General features: G+C 38.7%; 2 protein-coding genes across 3 annotated transcripts in view; one reads left to right on the forward strand and one right to left on the reverse strand.

The window, feature by feature from the left end:
* Positions 1-21,516, forward strand: part of ctnna1 (catenin (cadherin-associated protein), alpha 1) — a 70,287-nt gene that overhangs the window by 17,202 nt on the left and 31,569 nt on the right. For both annotated transcript variants that reach the window (XM_083891213.1, XM_083891212.1), the window contains exons 8-9: positions 18,567-18,647; positions 18,829-18,981. In XM_083891213.1, coding sequence (XP_083747339.1) covers positions 18,567-18,647; positions 18,829-18,981 — 234 coding nt within the window. The remainder of the gene's footprint in view (positions 1-18,566; positions 18,648-18,828; positions 18,982-21,516) is intronic.
* Positions 11,356-13,691, reverse strand: lrrtm2 (leucine rich repeat transmembrane neuronal 2; the record flags this gene model as incomplete). The annotated part of the gene is made up of 2 exons (XM_083891214.1): positions 13,641-13,691; positions 11,356-12,998 (listed from the first exon to the last, which is right to left on the reverse strand). The coding sequence occupies exons 1-2, from the start codon at positions 13,642-13,644 to the stop codon at positions 11,356-11,358; spliced, it is 1,647 nt and encodes a 548-aa protein (XP_083747340.1). The 5' UTR covers positions 13,645-13,691.

Genomic DNA, 21,516 nt, shown 5'->3' on the forward strand with positions numbered 1-21,516 from the left:
CATGCTTGCTGTGGTGCTGATGGTATGTTTTACATAGGGGTTGCCTTTGAAAATTGCCATAAATAATTTACTTTTACATATGCCTCAGTCAGTACTCAACTAAATTCCAGGATTCTTCATTTTTTTTCTATTTTGAAATGTTTGTGACATTCGACGGATATAGACAATAAAACTGCTCTGAAAGATCAATTTCACCGTCTACTTCACTTTCTGTGCGGCTTGTGGAAAAATAGACAAGCACTCAATTGTCAGAAGAGCACTGGGGCTGGAAAAAATATTGGATGAATGTTATCTTTTACAAATTTTACAAGTAACAATATTGAATGCAAATTCAAAAGTAAATCTGTGCTAAGTAACAAACTACCATCAGCTTTTATTCATGTCTTAGACTTATTAGTCTACTACATTGATTTTCTGTATCATAAATTGTAACAGAGTAAATTATTATGTACCCAGTCTTTGTGATTCATATGATCTAATTCTTACCCCATCAGAACTTATAGTTGACTGAATGAAAATTGTTCCATCCCCAAAAACAAAAATTATGCTTCTGCAGTCAAGCTGCAGCTTCTAGCAACAGAAAAATCAACAAGCAATATTATATGTATGCATGCGTTGATTTGAGATTCTGACAGTGACATACCCTTTAGAAAATGAATAATATCATTCAAATATCATGATTTTAATCTTTGCAAAAGAGGGGGAGGTGACATACAGGGGATTACTGTGATCAGATCTGATCTTGATGTGGAGACCGGAGAGGCATGTTAATACCAGGTGTAAATGCATGTGGTAAAGCACTATCAGATCACAGAAGATGCAGTCTAATATCAGGTGTAAAGGGGACCTGAGAGAACAGGGCAGATCAAAGTAGAGAAAAAAAAAACCCTGCAACTTTGGGCTGAGTGGGAGAGATGTAACTCTTTGACATACTGTATGATCTTCACATGTTGAAGAAGCGCTTTTCCATGGTGATTACAGTTTGTGCAGTGAATACACTTTCTGGAATGAGCTTCCAAAAGGATGTTAAGAACCATTTTTTTGACATGCAAGACATTTGCTCATTATGTTTTTGCAAGAACATTTTTATTGATGTATTTCATTTTGTTATGTATAGTTGTTTTATTAGCCTTACTGCAACTTGTTTTATTAGCTGTACTACAAACCTAGTAGTGTCGAATCGATAATTCATCAAGGAATAAGTAGTTTACTGTCATGTCAAAACAGAGCATTAAATTTATAAATTGTTAAATCTACCCTGAAATAAATGTCTCCACAATTTCACACAGACCAGGGACTAGACTATTAAAATCTGAAACAAAAAGATCAATTTTATGAAACAGACTGCGGAACTGTCTTCAGTTTTATTTCAGAGCGGAGTTTTTTTCTTTTTCTTATTTTCATAAAAGTTTCATGGAATTCATTGACATGAATGAGCTCCTACATTGAGTTCGACATCAGAGATGGCGAACATTGAGATTAGGGAAACAGCTGTGTGTCAGAATATCGGAAACACAAATTTGTTGCATTATCATACTTTTCCACTATACAGTTCTAGCATGACCCGGCTGGGTACGGCTGGACTCAACTCGGTTCACTTTCTTAATACATGCTCTGGCAAGGTTCCAAGCAAGTTCAGCCAATACTGATTGGCGCAGATAGTCCGTCACTGGAAGAGTCATGAGGAACGGGAATCAAACCAAACAATGCTGAACTGTAAATCAGTTTAAAAGACTCAAAAAAATGGTGAAAACATGCATTGCTCTCCAACATTTAGCAAGGACATTTCTGAAATCTCAATATTTATCAGAGGAGTCTGGTGTATTTAGCGACAGCACTTCCGACAACCATGAGCCGAATCACAACTCCTCCCGCAGTTCAGTGACAGTGTCAGACAAAGTCTGCGCTCTGGTCATGCAGGAAGTACTGAACTAATCTTTTTCATTAAAGGTGCATTATGTAATAAATCTAAAGCAACTGGCCATAAAATCCTCCTAATATGTCACAGAGACTCAGGAATAATGTTCATATAACAAACTGAACTCACCAACAACAACACTACAGCCAAAATATTTGCATTAAAAACAATATTTTGCAGACTGCAAATCTTGTTTATGTTTTGAAATCGTGTTTTGGCATGTGGCGCCACCTACCGCCGTCTACCAATCATTGCAGTCACTAGAGTCTCAGCTGCCGAGCAACCACGGGTTGCCAGTTACGTCTGAAAATGAAACCTAAAAGACCTTGGTATTTTGAATTTGAATGTAGTAACTGTTTTTGGCCACATTCTTACATATGGCACCTTTAACTGATTCTCATGATTCAGTACACCAGATAAACAGCTTTGCTCATCACTAGTTTGTGTGTTTCGTATATAAAATAACACCGTGGTAGTTTCGTGCAGCTGTGGCACTATAGGGACGGAGAACCATGTGCCTGGTACCCAAAACTTGTAGAGCCATGCCGAGTAGTGCTAGAACTGTATAGTGGAATAGCACCTTTAGTGTTTTACCCCTTAAATTCAGGAGTTGAAATTGACATTTGCATAGTGTTGTGATTATCCCTTAACAAGACGGGAGCTTGTGCACCCAGCCATTGAAGGGGAAAACTGGGTGGGGTAATGTTGCCCCAGCACTGCCACATAGTATGACCTCAATTACTCGATATTGTCAAGCCAGTTTGGCATGGTGTGTGTTGAACGTAACTGTTTCTGCCACTTTTTATTAATAATGCATCTCTTGTTCCCGGCCTCTGTCAGGGTCTTATTTCAAATTATAGAGTGATGCTAGGTTACTTTGACATATTAGGCTACTGACATTTAAATTCCTTCAAGTTGAAGTGATACATTATCATTTGGACCTGCATGAAAACGACATGCCCGTCTACAGCAGTGGGACCCCCGTCTTTACATTTGCTTGCCTTTTTGTATCTCAATACGATTTCCCATTTTCAACTCCCGAGTGTCTCTGTTAGACTTTGCTTTTTTTCTTGCTGAATTCTTCCCCATTTTTGCAGTCTTTCTCTTCCTGAGTGTGCCCCCTTTTTCTCTAGCTCATTTCCCCCCAACTCTTGCTGTCTTTTTGCCTCTGGCATCTATGGTGAGTGACATAATTTCCCTACTGTTTCTCTGTGCCTAGATAGTTACATCTCATTGTAAACTAGATACATTTTGGATTAATTGTGAATTATCTACCCCGCCTACTGGATTATTACTTACCATTTTACAAGTTTATTATATGATATGGTTTGATGTATTGCTTCCTGGAAATAATCGTATGTAACTGGCGGGCAATGATCTGCAATGCCCCCCTAGTGAGGCTATTTTTGTCCCCCTATGCCTTTTTAAGAAAAGTGAAGCATTGTTCAAAGATACCAGATCTAATGCTCAGCCATCGTAAGAGTAGTTCAATTTATCCAGCTGTAATCGCATCTTAATGCATGATTAAAACAAATTACAGTCCACACAATGTAACAGGGACAATATTTAGTGTCCCCCTCAGCCTTTTTGTATATTTACAGCCTTCATAAAACACTAGTCTGTCAGTAACAGGCTGTCAGGCAACATTTGCAGACCTGGTTCTTGATCTCTGGCTGGTGAATTCAAGGCTTTTTTCACCGGCTTTGCTGCCAGGTAGTCGAGTACACCTTTTTTCTCACCATTGCTAAACATGTCGAGTAAGGCATTTATGCAACTTATGCAATGCTACAATTATTTCTGTCCAGAATTGATATCGTTTTTACATTTAAGCTTCTACAGCATATTTCTCAGTTTGGTTAAGTTCTGAACATTGGTGGTCCTGAACATTGGTGGTCCTGTCCATGTAGAAAATATTCCCATACTATCAGTATCAGGGAAGAAAACACCTTCTTTGCAGTAACTTTACTATTTTTATGTAGTCGGGTGACCTCATTGTGGTGACCTCATTGTTTACATTCCTGAACCTAGACCTGACCAATTGAAGCATCCTCAGATCAGATTTAAGATTCCCTATTTAAAGTGTAACTAAACCAATTTTTTCAGGTGAAAAGCAGCGTCCGTTTGTTGATCCAGGTGCAAATCTTCAGTTTAGTTTAAAGTACTGAAATTATACATGTGATTATCTCTCTCACTGGTCAAACACCATCTACTGTATTCAAATTGTGCTGTTGGAAAGAATAAGGGTTTTAGTTATGCTTTAAGATTGATGGTTCTCCACTATCTTTCCAGGTTTTAGTAATGTGTTTGACAGATCTTGACCCAGTGTGAATGCTTTAAGCAGCCTCTTTAGTTGCTTTTTTTGCTTGACACAGTCCAATAAGTTGACTCTCTTGAAATAGAGGAACAACTTTTTCATGGTCATGGAATATGTCCTACAACATGGTTGAAATGAGATGACGCTCACTGCATCTGTTTGGGTTGAATAACTTGTTGCTGACTCAAAACATAGTTATTACATCTGTAGATATTCAATGGAAGGCTCTTACCTGTTTGCTTGATTAAATCCAGGTTGATGACATATTTTGACCAGGCAGTGTGTATCCTTCCTGGAAGTTGGTTAAACAATGTGTGTATTTTGCTTTTGTTAAGTCATCCCTAAGAGGGCTAACGTTAACTAACAGCTATCTGGAGATAACACTGCTGATATTTTCTCAATGCAAGAAATAGAAACTTTGAAAGTTCACGTTACGTTTTTGCCCGATCTGTGCATAAAGTGTCCATTAAAGTGGGTATTTTGTGCTCAGTTAATTCATCTGATATGGGCTGTCCATGCATATCATACTAGACATTCATTTTATAAGATAGTATTTATGTCCTTGTAAGTGGTGCAGGCCCATTAATATTACATAACCCTTACACTATTGTAGCATTTACTAAATAAAATCAATCCCTTATCTACATTTTTATAACTGTTTAATGTGTTTACAAGTCTCTATTGTCTATATTTAATGAGATGGTATTGTTCACTAATAGAATTTAGAGAACATTTTGAGTTTGCTGGATAGATACAGATGTGCACTTCATGCAACAATGATTTTTATTGTTTATTATTTAAGATGTTCATAAATCAAATTTTGCTGAAAAGACTATGGTGTTTGGAAATGTTATTTCTGTTGATCTTTGGTCTTACCAATATCTGCATTATGGTCTGAAGTGGTTATTATGACACATTTGATTACTTCTATATGGGGGTGGTAATGATTAACTGATTAATTTCACTTTAAACTGTCAATTGTCTTTCCTTTTGTCTCTTTGTCATCTATCTGGACATTACATAATGTGTAGTTGGAAAGTTTACCAGGAGCATGAAACCAAATGTGAAGTTTGATAATGCAGCTTCTTAGCTGCACGTTTTCCAGGGTTTAGCACTGCAACAGACAGAGGACAGTGCGTTAAAGCCAAGGTGCTTCTCCTTATGGACCACTAAGTGTTCTGAAGCGTTTTCCACTTTTATTGGAGGCCTCCTAATGAATACCTGAAGCATACATAAGCTCTGAGTCCTTGAAACCTCCAGACTACTTAGGCCCCACAGTCAGACTCATCACTTTAATGTCTTCACTGCCTGTGTAGACTCTGTAGGTTAATTATATGCTTTATGTAGCCCTCATCAAAAAAGAACAGGTAAATCTGAAGTCATTCTATAAATGTTGCAGTGATTGTTAACGCCCAAGACTAGCAGTGGGAATCTTTTGTGTGCGACAACTTCATAACCTTCACATCCAGTAAATGTTGTTTACTAGATAATTGGCTATATAATTATAAAATAGACTGATCCCTTGTCCATTGTACCATTGTCTTTAAAAAAAGACCCACAGAATCGTTATATCATCTCGTCCTTTGCATAGTTATTTGGTCGATTAGTCAGTGCACATCAGAGGTCATAGCAATAGGGCTGTCACTTAGCCCCAAAAAATTAAGTTCCAACAAATTTACAAACGTCATGGTTTTCTTAAGTTTATGAACAATTTTAATAATTGTTACAGTATTAACAGTGCTTCTATTAATGACGTACAGCAGTCGGTAGAGTGGGAAGAAAATATCACTCTGATTTTCTGTATGTGCAGTAATGTTACATCCAGTAGCCATTTGTCAATGCAGACGGCTTAATTTCTCAATATCTAACAGAAATGCAAGTCTGTCAACTTGATTAGGATTGAGTGTGACTTTCTTTTACATTATTACCCGTGGATGAAAACACAGCGCAGATGAGCGCCTGGTGCTGTGTGTTTGTACACAGGTGTTCATGAGACAGTTCACCGTGAGATGCGATTACTTGTCTCTCCGTGGAAGTGGTGGACTCTATATATCTGCAGATAGAGAGAGGATGAGAGTCTCCCTCATATACAGTAGGCTTGCATGTTTTCCTCACTACTGTGAGCTGCAGTCATTTGATACAGCGGAAAACATGTATGTGCCCTGCATATATCTCGTTCGAACATGTAATAACACTCCGAAACATGAAATTTTAATCCCACGTTCAAAATTCAAATTTCAAATTTCCATAGGCTGTAATCTTTGGCTCGAAGTCATCTTTCAAGATAAATCATTTTATCATTACTTAAGACTGTGATGTTATCTCTTCCAGTATATAAGAAGAGGAAATCTCAAACTCTGTGTCTCAAAGGGGTGGGCATGTCATTGTCATCACCGGTGTGGTATTTTTTTGCTGTATTAGTCACTTCCTTTGTGTGAGGTGCATGGTTAAAAGGATCATGTGTTTAAGTCTGCATCATGTTTTCATGTTGAAAAAGAGTTTATATTTATATGTAGAAAGTCTGGGAGGTTCGGCTCAGTAACCACTCCCTTGGGCCTGATTTGCGCTGCAAGTGTCCGTGCCAGAAGCAGGGCAGTTCAAGATTCTTTGTGGAGCATGAAGCCAATTTCTGTCTGTCTAACCACAGACTGTTGTCCACACAGACTTTGACTCAACTGTTGCAAATCAGATTTCATCACCAGTACATGTTAAATATAAACAAATCCTAGTTTAAAATATATTCTCTTACTTTGGCTATTTTAATCCCACCTACCCACACACATACAAAAAGCAAAAGAAAAAACAGCAGGAAATGATCTTGCAACCCAAGTTTAGGAAACACTGACTCAAAAGCCAGTTTCATTGTCAATTTATCTAAATGTATGTCTTTATCACTGTTTATTTTCATTACATATTCCCGTGTGTGTGAAACAGTCATTGTGCTGCCAACTTGCCATACTGCAAGACAAAACTAAAAATGGAGTTCATTTGAGCAGTTACTGGCAACTGGCTACCAAATTGATCACCCTATGTTTTATCTGAGGGTTGTCTGATGCACCTTTTTGAAATATGATTTTGTCATTGAATGACAAACTTGACCTCAGAGGATGTGCTGCAATATAGAGACTACTTCATCAAGTGTAAAATGTGAAAAGAATGTGCTGCTTTTATCACCTAAAGGACAGGAGTTACTATATTTCTTTGTTTTAATGTCTGGGCAGCTGGAGCCAATCCCAGCGGACATAGGGTGAAAGGCGGGGCACAGCCTGTACATGTTGCCAGTCCATCGCAGGGCCAACACAGGGACGAACAACAATTCACACTCACGCCTACAGTCAATTTAGAGTGCCCACTTAACCTTGCCTGTTTTTGGTCTGTGGGAGGAAAATCCACACACATACGGGGAGAAAATGCTATTATACAAATTAAGGTGTTTTACTTTTAATTCTGGCCACGACTTGAAAAGGTTTACATGTTCAAATTATCAGAAAATGTTTTAGTTTATCCAAACTGATATTGCTTCAGCGTTTGTTCCCATCCTCTCAGAGGGATGTGTGGTACGCTGACAACTGCTCATTATTTTGAAATTGGCATAATTTCGTATAATTTTCAGTTAAAAATGGGCCGATAGTTGATTAAATATACCAACTACATGTTACTATAACAACAGATAGGTAAGCCAAGGCTAGCAGTTGAGCTACAGTTTACCAACTACTAAGACATAATTGTGATTGAGCCGTCTATGAAGCAGTCCTCTGTGTGGAGTATTGTGAATAAGGGGGTTGTATTTTTGAGGAGTACTGTTAAAATACATATTTGAATCACTGACAATTTGTTGCCGTTATTTGGCAGTGATTAAAGATAGACCATGCCTTGCATTTAACAAACACAGCATCTCCTCGACATAATTATACCACTACCCAAACTCTTCTGAGCTGGCCTTTGAGAGAGAGAAAGAGGAAGAGAGCTCTCTGTCCTTTGCACTTTTTAACATGTCCGACCTTTCACATACACAAAAAACTATATAAGGCACTAGATAAAAATAAAATACTGAAAAAGCACAATTTGTCCCCTTTAATTGAATGAATGACCAAACCATGTTGTGAGCTCCCATCATTTAGCAAACACTCTGTAAATGATAACCATTTTATTTAAAAAATATATGTTTTGAGAGGATTTTTTTTTTCTTTTTTCAGTTTGGCACATCTTTTCCACTATACAGATATGAAATTTTACATATTACAATACAAAAGGAGAATGGGAAGAGAAAAGCATTCATTTTTGCACAAAGAGGTTGGGTAAGAGAAAGAGGGGGATTGGGTCACTTGTTTTTTCTTTTTTTTATTATTTTTAGGCAGGATGGGGACCAGGGTTTGTAGGTTGACAAGAGGAAACAAAACAGTTTACAAAGAGCCAGAGTGCAAAGGGATGCATATTTCTACAAATTATGTGGCTTTTCACTCACTCAGTACAACTGTAGTCTTAAACAGTGAAATTTTAAATGATTGACAAAACTTTTATTGGAATTCCACATACATCCCCATTCTTGGTGTTGTCAAAAAAAATGAGGTGTCGCTATAATGTTTGCTGAATGACACTAAGAAATTCTCAACTCAAATTTTGACTTCTTTTTTTTTACATGCAAGAGAGATTTGAAGGGCAATATCAAAAGCAGTGCTGGAAGAAAATAAAATAGGAAACAAAGTGGAGATGCTAGGCTGAAGAAATTAATATGACTAGTTTATGCTGTGGTTTTAATTTGAATGTGAAGTGTAACACATTTTTGTTTACATTTTCTTAAAAGTTGTATGCATCATATAAGCATGTGCAGAGAAACATTGACACAAACAATGATTTTGAAATTTGAAGCCAAATATGGCATGTTCCCTAGAAGGGCAAAGCCACAAATGCTACTGTTGGCTACTTCTCAGGGTACTAGCCAAAACTGTGTCAGATTTGCTCAAAACCCTTTTATAATTGCTGAAAGATGCCACATACTAGTGGTAACTATTTTGCTTTTAATGTTTTTACTATTAATCACCATACAAACACCCGACAGCTCATTACCAGTACTGAAACTGCAGCTGCTGTGTTGTCAGTGTGAATTTCAACCTCAAAGTGTTGTTAGTTGGCCTCAATATTTCCAATTTTACTTGGCCAGAAGGTGCTCATTGGTTTTGATTAACTTTGACATTACCTTATAGTTACCCCTCTCTATAGTCCCATCAATTCCTCTTAATTCCTCTCTTTCACCCTGCCCCCACTACCAAACTGAACACAAAGAAGTGCGGAGCTGCGGCAGCAGCTTTAGTGTGATGCTAATGCACATCCTCTCCCTGCTGCATACAAATGTGTCCTGACCCAGGCTTGCTGTTTGCTTATCACTGGATCTCCCTTTGCTTTCACGGTATTAACCATAGTTTAACTTGACACTTCTTCACACGCTGCTTCAATATTTGTTATTCACCAAAGCCGCCTTTTCAAATCTCACTATCCCTACCAAAAAATATGCTTTAAAAAAGCCTCTGTGACTTTTGTGTTTTGTGGAGGATGATTCTGCGAGAACTATTTCTGAGTGACTGACCAAGCTAAATGATGCTGGATCACTGGTGTGGGTGACAGAATATTAAACTCTTTTTGCCTTGCCTTAATTGGTTCAGTCTTGGGCCCTTCAGTTCGGATAAGAGTGTGAGAGTTTAAAAGTGTGGGCTACTGGGAAAGGTTTTATTTTGGGGGTGAAATGCTCTCCTATCTTTTATCTGCGCTATTCATCATCCCTTCACTTATTTCACATCTTGAAATGTATATCGATCCTGGTTTATAAGGACAAATCTTATAAATCCAACTACACTTAGATAAAGCTGTTGGAATGATTATGGTTATAATGTGTATGGCATTTGGGTGCTACCGAATCCATGTACAATTTATGGCACATGCAAAGGTCTAATATTTGAGTATTAATTAATATTAATTGGTATAAATGCTTTGTTGGTGATTGATGTCCAAGGTCGGGAAGGCATCCATGTGCTTTGGTAAGCAGTGTAGCATTTTGGGGATTAATCACAGACAAGCTTAGTGTTTCCCACAGGTTACAAATTTATTTGTGGCAGTTGGCCCTTGTGGGAGGGAGCTCTAATATCCAACAACTTGAGGGCTGGCTGCGAAACAGCTTTGCATTCATAAGGTAACATCTGATAAAATAGGTAATTCTTCCAATCTATATAACTGAACACAAATTTACCTTCTGGCAGTGTTTTCAGTGTTTTTCAATCAGTACACACTTGGATGCATTTGCAAACAGAAACAATTTAGGAAGGAACCCACCCACCCACCACCAAAAAAGAAACAAAAAATGTAATTTTTATGGGCTGGCTACCCAAGTAAATTCTGTAAACAGGACGTACAGAGGACTTTTTGGTTTGATGGAAGGTTATATACTTCAATGACTCCTTTCTGATTTGGCAAAAGTAATATGACTAGGGTACATATTGGAATCTCGAATCAAGATAGGAATTGTTTTATTTGGAATTGCATTTTTTTATTCAGTTTGAGTTTGGTCTTAGCAGCCTTTAATGTATCATGTTTCTCAAAAAAACAATGAGACTGTAAAACAAAAACATTTGACACCAATTAATTTTCCCCAATGTTAAGTGATTGGCTTACAGTGCCTGTGGTGCATTTAGAAACATGGTTTCAAATATTAACTGTGTTAAAAAAAAAAAGAGAGAGAGAGAGACATAAATCACATTTCTCATTCTAATGTATTCTGTAAGCAGTGGGCCATTTGGCTATGTATTCTCTCTGTGCTGCAGAATATAGAGACAATGTGGAGGAGACATATCTCACAGTTTATAATTTTTTTTGTTTAAAATGATTGCCCCCTGCCTGATATGAATAACTTTGCATTCTTAGAAAAATAAATTTGTGACTATCCCTACGTCATCCCTAAACTGTCACGTTCAACCTCTGTCATTGTAGCATTCAATATTTCTCATGTATTCTCAAATATCACTTGTAAAAATTATGCTTTTTACATAAACTGGAAAAAAAATCAAAAAAGCAAACCCTGTATCATTTGAAATGGTCAAATGGAAAACCATATGCTCTAGGAATAAATAAGAGTTCATACTTCACACTCTTTGTAAGGCAGTTGCTGACACTTGCACTGCCCATAGCCATTGATGATCACAAGTGCCCCCTCTTCATGGCTGGGCTCATATTCATTATAGGGTACCTGTGTTGCTAGATCTGCCATAGGCTGCCTCTGCTGGGTCCTCATCTGTCTGCGATTCTGTATAGCTGAGCAGTGGCGGATCCGGTGCAGTGTGGGGGGGCAGCACTTCCGTGAGATATACACAACAAAAATGATGAAAAAGAATGAAAATAGAAGGGCCATAGTTCCAATTATAACCCTATGAGTCATAACAGTGTTGTCCATTGCTGAGAAGTCTTCTGTTACAGCTGCCTCTTCCATTGCAGAAGTAGTTGCTTCAGCAGTGCGTGATGTTTGTGTTGTGGTTGTGGTGGTAGTGACTGTGGTAAAGCTCCCAAAATCCTCTGCATAGTCCTGCGTGGGGGTTGGCTGCATAATTCCAGACAAGGAGCTTGTGATATCTGTAGCTGTGGAAGCGTCTGTGGTTGTACTAGTGGTCTGAACAACTGGCGCTGAAAAATTCTGACAAAGCTGGAATCCATAAACGGCATCAAGTATCTCCTCCCCTTGAGCATATTCTGGACTGTGGCAGAGAATGGAATGCTCCCACCTTCCCTTAAAGGTGCTTAGCCAAGTGGCCAGAGAGCAAATCCTTTTGGTACATTCCCAGAGGTTGCTTGACAGCCCAATGGTGCCCAGAGACTGCCACATATCCAGAACTTGGGGATCCAGACTGCTAATTTTGTTGTTATCCAACAGCAAAATCTTTAAATTTGGCAGCGTTTGAAACACATCAGGAGTGAGTACACGGATTTCATTTCCTGTGAGGTCTAGCTTCTCTAAAGTGGTCCAGGTCCACTCCATACCACATGTTAAGTTGCTGATTTTATTCCATTGCAGATATAGAAACTGCAGGGCGACAAGGCGAGGGAAATGGGCCAAGTTGATCTTGCTCAGCTGATTGTGCTCCAAGTGGAGCTCTTTAAGCTTTATGAGCCCAGCAAAGCCATTCCGAGCCAGACTCCGTAGACGGTTGCTGCTCAGGCCCAGATATTCCAGGCTGCGGCAGTCCCAGAATGCTCTAACTGGTGTGGTGCGAAGGAGATTGGAGCGAAGGTGGAGTATCTGGAGCTTCCTAAGTCCATGAAACAGTTCTGGTTCCAATGCAGTCATCTGATTGAAGGACAGGTCCAGGATCTGGAGGTTGATGAGGTGGATGAAGGTTGTGTTGGGCAACTTGGTGATACGATTGGAGCTCAGGTTGAGGTCCTTTAGCTTGTAGAGCCCTTGAAAGGCATCCTCTTGTACTGTGGTAATCTGGTTGTGGTCTAGATGTAGCCAGGTGAGCTGGCCGAATCCATAGAACTGATCAGGGCTGAGTTCGGTGATGCTATTGTGACGTAGAGACAATCCCAGAGCACCCTTGTCCACACCTTCTGGGGGTGCCTGAAGCCCCTGGGTGTCGCAGTAGAACTGCAGGTCCTCACAGCGGCATTTTTGAGGGCAGGTTGTGCATGATGCAGGAGACAGCAGGCACACTAGAAGCATGCTGATCACACACAGATACTGAGCCGCTGGTGCAGGTCCCACCAATGGCCACCTTGAATGGAAACCTGGGTGGGTTTAAAGATAAGAAAATGAACTGTGGGTTGGGAAAGCTAATCTCTGCAGAACACTTATTATTAATTCATGGCGGCGATTGTGCTGTTTTTGTGTGCTCTTCTGTACACATGCACCAGTTTCAGTATTTTATAGCGACAACTTTCACAGCATAGTTAAATAGGAATTCTTTGAGCTTAGATTTGGATAAGGATAAGGATATCATTAAATCTAATTATTGTTATTAAATACATACGTACATTTCCACACATTTATTTTTTTAAATTTATTTTGTACTTTGTAATGAGGCTTATGCAGGAAAAATCCAAAATCTCTGCTGCTTAATGTCATTTTTTGATCAATTTTGCCATGTTTTTATTCTTATTTTTAAAGCAGCTCAAATATGCTGTCATCATTTTAATGCTTAGCTTTTTTTATGTTTTAATCAGTTGATTAGTTTTTTCATCACTCAATTGGGTCTCTGAAATACTGATATTTAAAAAGTACATATTCACAAGTCGTGCGTCAGTAAAGAAGGAAAAATGAAGGACAACTGCACTAGACAAGGCTGAAGAGCTTTTAGTCCTCAGTCTCCCTCGCTCTTACTTGTATTCCCTATTCATGTCCTGACCTGCCGTATAAAGGGGCTAACTTACCCATTCTTTTGTGCACATCGGAGGCTGCATTCAACTGTCCTTTTCCGCAGACTCTTGGAGCAACCAGATGGAAAAAAAATCCAAAGGGAAAAAACCCTTTTGAGTGAGCACAAAAAGAATCAGCCTCTTTGGAAATAAAGCAATTCTCAGCCCACCCATATGAAACAAAATATTAAATTCCATGTCCCAAGATGATTCTTTAAATTAGTCCTTTAAAATCCAAGCTTCAGAGGGTTGAGTCTTTTTCTTCATTCCACAAATTCTTGAAATGTGTATATATAATGTATTTTTTAAGTTGATCAGTTGCATCCAGTGACTCCAGTGAATAGGACCCCCCCTTTCTCCTTTTTTTTTTTCTCTTTTTTTTAACCTTTAGCGTCCCTTCCACCGCACTGATGTCTGCTCAAATGGTTAATTGAAGATCAAGTGTTCCTCTTTCATTGCTCTCGTCCTCCAAACCAAACTTGTTGATGGTAGCCAGAGATCCTGCTTCAGACGCTGGCTCAGTCTCAGCACAGCCTCTGCAGAGCTGTGAGCGGAGTCCTTGTCTGCTCGTCGAGACGCAGGGAGAGAGAAAACACCAGAGCAGAGAGTCAGGGATGTTATTCTGTGCTCTTTGTTGCAGCCACTCACTGCTACAGAGTGGTGGCAGCCTGGCGTCGATCATCACTACTGTTTCTCTCTCTCTCTTTCCCTCCCACACACACAAACACCCTCTCGCTCTCTTGCTCACTCACTTGCTCTCTGCCTCATACACACTGCTTGTGCACCTCAGTCTTACCCACCCCCTCCCCCACTTACTCGTCACCATCAGAATATTGATATCTTGAAGGTGTTGCAGCAGCTTGCTGTTGAAATTAACCACAGCTGTAAATCACAGTGACGCCTGCCATTGCTGTACATGAACTAAGTATGAATGTATACACAAGACATAAAGAAAATAGCATAACAAAGCACAGTTTAGTACATAAAATGTGGCTCTTGTCAACATTAACATGAACAAGAGTAAAAAAAAAAGTGCTTGCCATAGGAGTATGCTAAAGAAGTAGTAAGGTAGGGTCCCTCGCCTATATTCATAATTTACACATTCAGAGTGCAGTGCTTTAATTTTTGAGCACTGGCATGTGATGTATGACCAGCTGCTCTAAAGTTGAATTAGGCTAGCTTTTAACATGTGACAGATGATGTCAAATGCTTGTTTTGAAGGCGTGATTCATAAGGTGAGATCAACTAACTAAAATGCAGTTAAAAAGATTTATTTCCATTGATTTTGGAGCAAATGGATTTGATTTATGGTTTTGTTAAAATTCTATTTTATCTCCATTGAAAGCACCATGTTGAATGTATTATGTTGTGTTATGGAAACGCAGATTTTAACTTGATTAATTATTGAAGGTGGATAAACACGTGAAGGTAATTGCAATGAGCTCGATTCAAAGTACCCGGAAATAGATATGAGAAAACATCCAACAGTCGTTCATTCATTGACTCTGGCTTTATCCTCCACATGAGGGTCACTGGGGCCCCGGCTGACGCAGGGCGAAAGGCGAGGTACACCCGGTACAGGTTGCCAGTCCATTGTAAGGCCAACACGTAGAGATGAACAACCATTCACTCACACATCCACACCTATGGGCAATTTGGAGTGTTCACTTAACCTCTGCATGTTTTTGGACTGTGGGATGAAACCATATTACCTGGAGAAAACCCACTCACACACGGGGAGAACAGGCCAACCCTTATTCAGACCGGGTCATGAACCTGCGTGTTTTTGCTGCATGGCAACAGTGAAGCGTTGCAGAACAGATCTGTTACTAGGTCAATAATGAGTGCCAGATTGTTTAAGAACTCCGCTTCAGCTTGGTTTTAATGTCAATGTTAGTAACTTTTTGTTTTGAGAAACATTTAACACACAGTTTGTCCGAGTAACTTCTTTCCACCTCATCTGCTCTGTGTGTGTGGCGTGTGTGTGCTCCCACCGTCATGCATCATAGCTGGAATTGAGGAGAGGAAGAGGGAGAAAGGACAGAGAAATGTGCTACAAACATACACTGACCTGGAATAAAATAAATGTCACTCCAAATGAATAGTAGAGGAAACTCTGAGCCCCTTTTAAATAAACTATGGTGTTAAATCTATCTCAATGTTTAATGGTAGGAACACGTGGTATGGTGCTCTCAGCTGGGGTGTGAGATTATAATACCCAGTGCTTATTGGTTCGTGTTTTTGCTTGAATTCCCTATGTGGTAGTAGATGATTTTTGAGAGACCGCGACACATTTTTTTATAGTTGAAATTAAAATAACTCCTCATTAAATTGCGTCACAGACGCATAACTCTGTGGAGTGACTTAACATTAATATTGAAGAATTTGTCTGTCCCTTGTCACATAAATCTCAGTTCTTAAGACATAAACATCTGCCTGTTAACTTTCGAGGTTAGACTGGCATACTAAATAGTAATTTGCCATGTTTGTTGTGGTAAATGCATCTAAAATTTCAGCTGTCTTGTTCAATATTAAAAAAAACATTCTATTCTAGTCTGCCTGTGAGAGTGGGAAAACATGGGGGAAAATTCTTAAATCTCAAGGTAGGGAGTTGGGTAAATTATCCTTTTCTTTAATGGGGACAAGCTTTCTGTTTGGAAGTCAAGCTGTTTAAAAAGCATACAGGAAACAAAAGAGTACAAAAATGCACATCCTATTAAGAAAACTTATAAAAAAGCAATGTCACTGGGATCTTTGATCATTTGGCACTTGAGCATTCTTGTCTTTCCATAATCAGGTGGAATTGTAGTTTAGTAGAACGGGGATGTTCCTAAATGTGCCCTAACGGAGATGGAGACTCACATGAGTGTCATAAAAGATGCTGCAGAGAAACTGCCTCTATAATGAGCACCTGAAGAACAAGTGCTTTTGGACCTTCTGGTGTGGAATTAAAATATAGTCTAGCCATGTATGAAATCGGATTGGGACAGTAGGGCTACAGCAGATTAAAACCCTACCACAGCACTGCATCTAGCCTTTAAAAAAATAATGGGATTAGTGCTGAGGAGGAGCCCCTCAGCCCCTAGCTATGTACACATCCTCTCAATGAACAAAGTGCAATGGGGGTGGGCTAGGTCAATGCCACCACCATCTTTGTGTTATGCTGCACTTGATTAAAGCATTATTAGATGGAGGAACTGCCCAACTGGTTATTTGCCTTTTCTCGTTTGCCCTTTCCTATTCATCTCATTTATCTTTTATTTATTTTGTCCAGTATCTGTCTTTCTTTATAGCTTGCTTCATCTATTCTTCCTGAAAGTTAGAGATGTTCAGTTTTTTCTTGAGTAGTTTGCAGTATGTGACAGCATGAATCTGCTTTCAGTGGGGAGCTGTGGATAGGACTAGGGATACGCGATATTATTGGCACAGTATCGGTGTTCTATTATTGGCTTTAAAATCTGTTATTGGTTATTGGCAAACACACCAAGATCCCTAGTGAGAATAGGACTAGTGAGTAAAACAGTAGACCGAGTAGGCTGCTAGCTCCTTGACTTCTATGCTTGCACCCACTCCTTATTGAGATGAGAAAAAAAAATACAAATGTATAGGGGTGTCACGATTCTCCAAATCCTTGATTTGATTAGAATTTCTATTTTAAAGTCACAATTTGATTCAATTCTCAATCTTTTTGTTCTCTGTTCAAGCACAGATGGGTCTGCCATTTTTAGACTTGTCTAGTTCTTTCTAGGATCATTGGTTTTATGTTATAACTCATCAAATTTGTGGTGTCATGAGTGATAGAATGTCCATTATTTTATTTCACTGTACCACACACTATGGCCTTATTGTCAAATGCACATACTGTATTAACAATATGAATGTAACAATAACCTGTCAATTGAAAACTAACTGTAATAAGAAGAGGAGTCACAGAGAGTCATGTAGCTCTGTGTTTCTCTGAAGGTCCAGCAATCTGTTAAGGTCATTAAATCTGCACTGACCTCCAATAACATTATCATACATGAAAGGCAACACCTTTGTAGTAAGGTGCGACCTGCTTGGCATTTCGTAGTTTGGTTCAAGTACGCTAATTAAATGTTAAAATCTAGGGTTTTCCACCACCCCACCAGTTTCACCACCATTTCAGAGAAGCGGGAGGGGGTTCAAGTTCGGTCGATGTGTCACCCAAATCAGCAGTTGCCATGGTTATTGTTAGTTGGCAGCAGTTTCAGGTTATGTGTAGTCTTGCTACTTATGGCTACAACCACAACATTGTGCTTTTTCCCCTCTGCCACTCATGACACATGACATCGCACTGGGGGCGTGATTAAATCCTCAATTCCACCTATGCTTTCAAAGGTTGAGTGTGTGTGACAGAAGATTATGATATTCAGTGTTTCGACAGATATTCTGTGTGTAAATTAGTTTGCAATAGAAAACCATGTCCAAACTCATGCGGCCAATACTTTTTTTCCACCTTTTTTTTTTTTTGCTTCTGGGTATGTATTCTCAAACGGCATCAAAGCTGCTGTGTTTCCTATCCCACAAGTGGAGATGAGTGAAAGCAATGATGTCGGATTGAATAGTTGATAGGGAGAACAGAGGCATTTGACAGCACTGCAGAACACTGTGTATTTATACAGACAGAAATGGTGAAAAAGGGAGCAAGAAAGAGAACAAATGCAAGTGGGCTAAAACATTCCTGTGACCTGTAAATACTAGCTGCAGTATTTTCTGTGGATCTGTTCCTTTTTTCTCTGAAATCACTGGAGTCCATACAGTGTCATATCTTTTCAGATCATGACATAGTTGGATTAAATTCAGTCTGATCCTTGTTCTCATCCAAATAAATGTTTATATAAACCTTCACAACAAATATGTTGGAAAAAGTTGTTGCCATGAAAAATGTGTCCTAATTACTCTCCTATGTTCATGCTTCAGGCTGGAAGGAAGGACAGGAGTGATGCCCTGAACACAGCCATCGACAGGATGACCAAGAAAACCAGAGATCTTCGCAGACAGGTTGGTTTTTTCAAAACATAATTATTGAGATTGATTTTATATATTGAAATAGTTGCTTTTCTAAACTGAAATTAGGAAAATTAGAAAGTTGTTTCTCTTATGATGTCATTATTGTGTGTACAAACAAATGTCAAGAGGATATATTGTATTCACAATGTTTTTTTTATTTCTTGTTTCACAGCTGCGTAAAGCTGTCATGGATCATGTCTCTGACTCTTTCCTGGAGACCAACGTTCCCCTCTTAGTCCTGATTGAAGCGGCCAAGAATGGCAATGAGAAAGAAGTCAAAGAATATGCACAGGTCTTCCGTGAGCATGCCAACAAGCTGATTGAGGTAATGTTGAACATTCACTTTCTTTAGTACCTGATATGACCCAAATACATTTTTGATTACTGTCCCACTACTTATGCACATTTTAACTTGGCTTATAGTAAATATCAGTCATCATCCAGCTTTTGTGCTTTGTCTTTGTGGCTCTGTTTTGTTGAGATTCCCTGGTGATGCAACTTTAGGATTACAAGACCTCCAATAACAGCAATCTGGATTTTTTTCCCCTGATGAAAACAAAGGGATAAACATGGAAATTGTTTTCGTCGTTGTCTTTCTCCCTCAATTGTTGTGTGTGGAGTATGTCTCTCACACAGAAAATGCATTCTAGCTGCATTTTGTAAATCAAAGGCAGTGCTGACTCTAATCTAATGCTGTGATGCTATAGTCAGCAGACAAAAAAGCATTGCTACAACAACAAATCAAATATTTAAGCAGAATTGAAGAAGTGAAAAAATAATGCTACCTCTGGGAATCTGTTGTCTTAACTGCAACAGCTTGATTTATGACGTCTTACTGACCAAACCACATGTGCTGTATTAATATTTCAAGGCACTACTTGAAATATTGCCTGGACATCACATCCTCATTTGAGTTCTTTCCTTCAATTTCAAGAATGCCATTGTCAAAGCATCATGTGCTGACATTTGACTTTTCTCCCATGGGCAAACGACTATGATTGTAGCTGGATCAGTTTGTCCAGCATGAGTTAGGAAGCATAAGCATCACCGGGATAGCTGCTGAAACATCAGAGAGAAAAGGGGACAGCACTGGGGAGCAGACCTTTATATAGATCCTGAAGGCTAGTGTTAGAAGTGATATCAGATTTTATCGTCCATTGCAAACTTTTACTGCACAAACATCCCTTTTGCAAATGAAATGAACATGGCCAATCCTGTTCTCCAATGCACCGATTAAATGACAATGAAGCTGAAGAGTGTATGACCATACTTTTTGTACCTTTTGAGACAAGTGTTTTAGCACAAGCACCAAAATCCTTGTTATATATCTAAGAAACAACTTTAAATAGAATGTAGTTATAATTGCTGTGTCATTAGAATTGGCCAAATCTGAAATGTCTGAATATGACGCACACACTGAGGATGCATAGGTTTGGTTGTAAGTAAAGGAAGAAAAAATATTTGATCTCATAAGGTCTCAAAAGACCATTGCAGACGTTGAGAGTGAACATGGACTAAAAGAAAATAGGCAATTCAAGATATCTGAGCACATTATGGCACAGGGCTACTGTATAAAATGAGAGGTTATAGAAAATTGTAGGTTGTAAAAAAAAAAAAAAAAAAAAATTCATCCATTACATTCAATAGGACCCTAATTTATGTGTAATTACAGTTGTAACTAATGAAGCTCCTACTTATCTTTTATTACACCCTGCAACTGCAGTAACACACATACTAAAACGTGTACAACAAATAGTGTAAACCCTCCAGGAATCTGCAATGTTTTTCCTCATATGAAAGCATATATTCCCTCCTTAGATGAAAAATTCTTTGTAGCACAGTCACGTCACATAAAAGCACCACTTAAATGTATGAGAATCATAAACATATCAAAACATTTTAATATTATGTGCACAAGAAATGACGTGCATGAGGAATAATTCTTGAAGTATGTTCAGATGCTAAATAATTCTGGAGGGTGAATGATTGCATCCAGAGGCGTTTTAGAGGCAGGAGCAGATGCAGCCAAGCGCTGATTCATTCTTGCCATCATAAATTGAGTCATGTGTCTGCATACGTTCAGTGTAGTAAGGATGTTACCAGGGAATTGTCAGACATAGGCCCTTGTTTTGTTCCCAATTGCATATATTGCACACATTTACAGTTAAATAATAGATATGTTTGATCAATCAGTCAATCAATTTAACAAAGTGCCTCATGCCGTTTCCAAGTTGTTTGTTGAAATCTAAAAGAATAGATGTTAATTAACTGTGTTGTATTGTCTAGAATTGGATGCAACACAATGTTTGTTACTTATCAAATAAACTGGTTATTATGTTGTAAAAGTGACACTAACTTGGCATTATGACATCACACTGCCGTAGGTTGCCCAGGGGCAAATGGTCCATTAGCTCACACACATTTGTGCAAGAGATATTATGACCCACATTTATTTTATAGGCCCCTTTAAATAGCTTTTCTCCCCTTGTTTGTCGGAACATTATTCTGTTGAAACCTCGTATTGATGTCATTAAATAAGGCTGATCATTTGTAATGGTAAAAAGTTAAAAATTCTGTTCATCCAGAACTAACTGCAGTTCTTTGTCATTCTGGGAAAAAAAAAGGCACACCTATCTCCTTAAAGGTTCCAGGGTTTCCGCTGCAGTGCAATACTTTAAACTAGAAAGACGGTTGAATATGCCACAGTCTGCAATGTCCTCATCAGATACTGTAAATCCATTTCAATTCTCTCTTTATGACAAAAATAAGTATCTTGTTCATCCTAATGAAAAGATGAAATGGAATGATTAACGAGGCAGAATGGTGGGAATAAAGAAATCAAATTAGTTTGACATCCACT

This window comes from Microchirus variegatus (assembly GCF_963457635.1).
Source record: "Microchirus variegatus genome assembly, chromosome: 6".
NCBI classification, from domain to species: Eukaryota; Metazoa; Chordata; class Actinopteri; order Pleuronectiformes; family Soleidae; genus Microchirus; species Microchirus variegatus.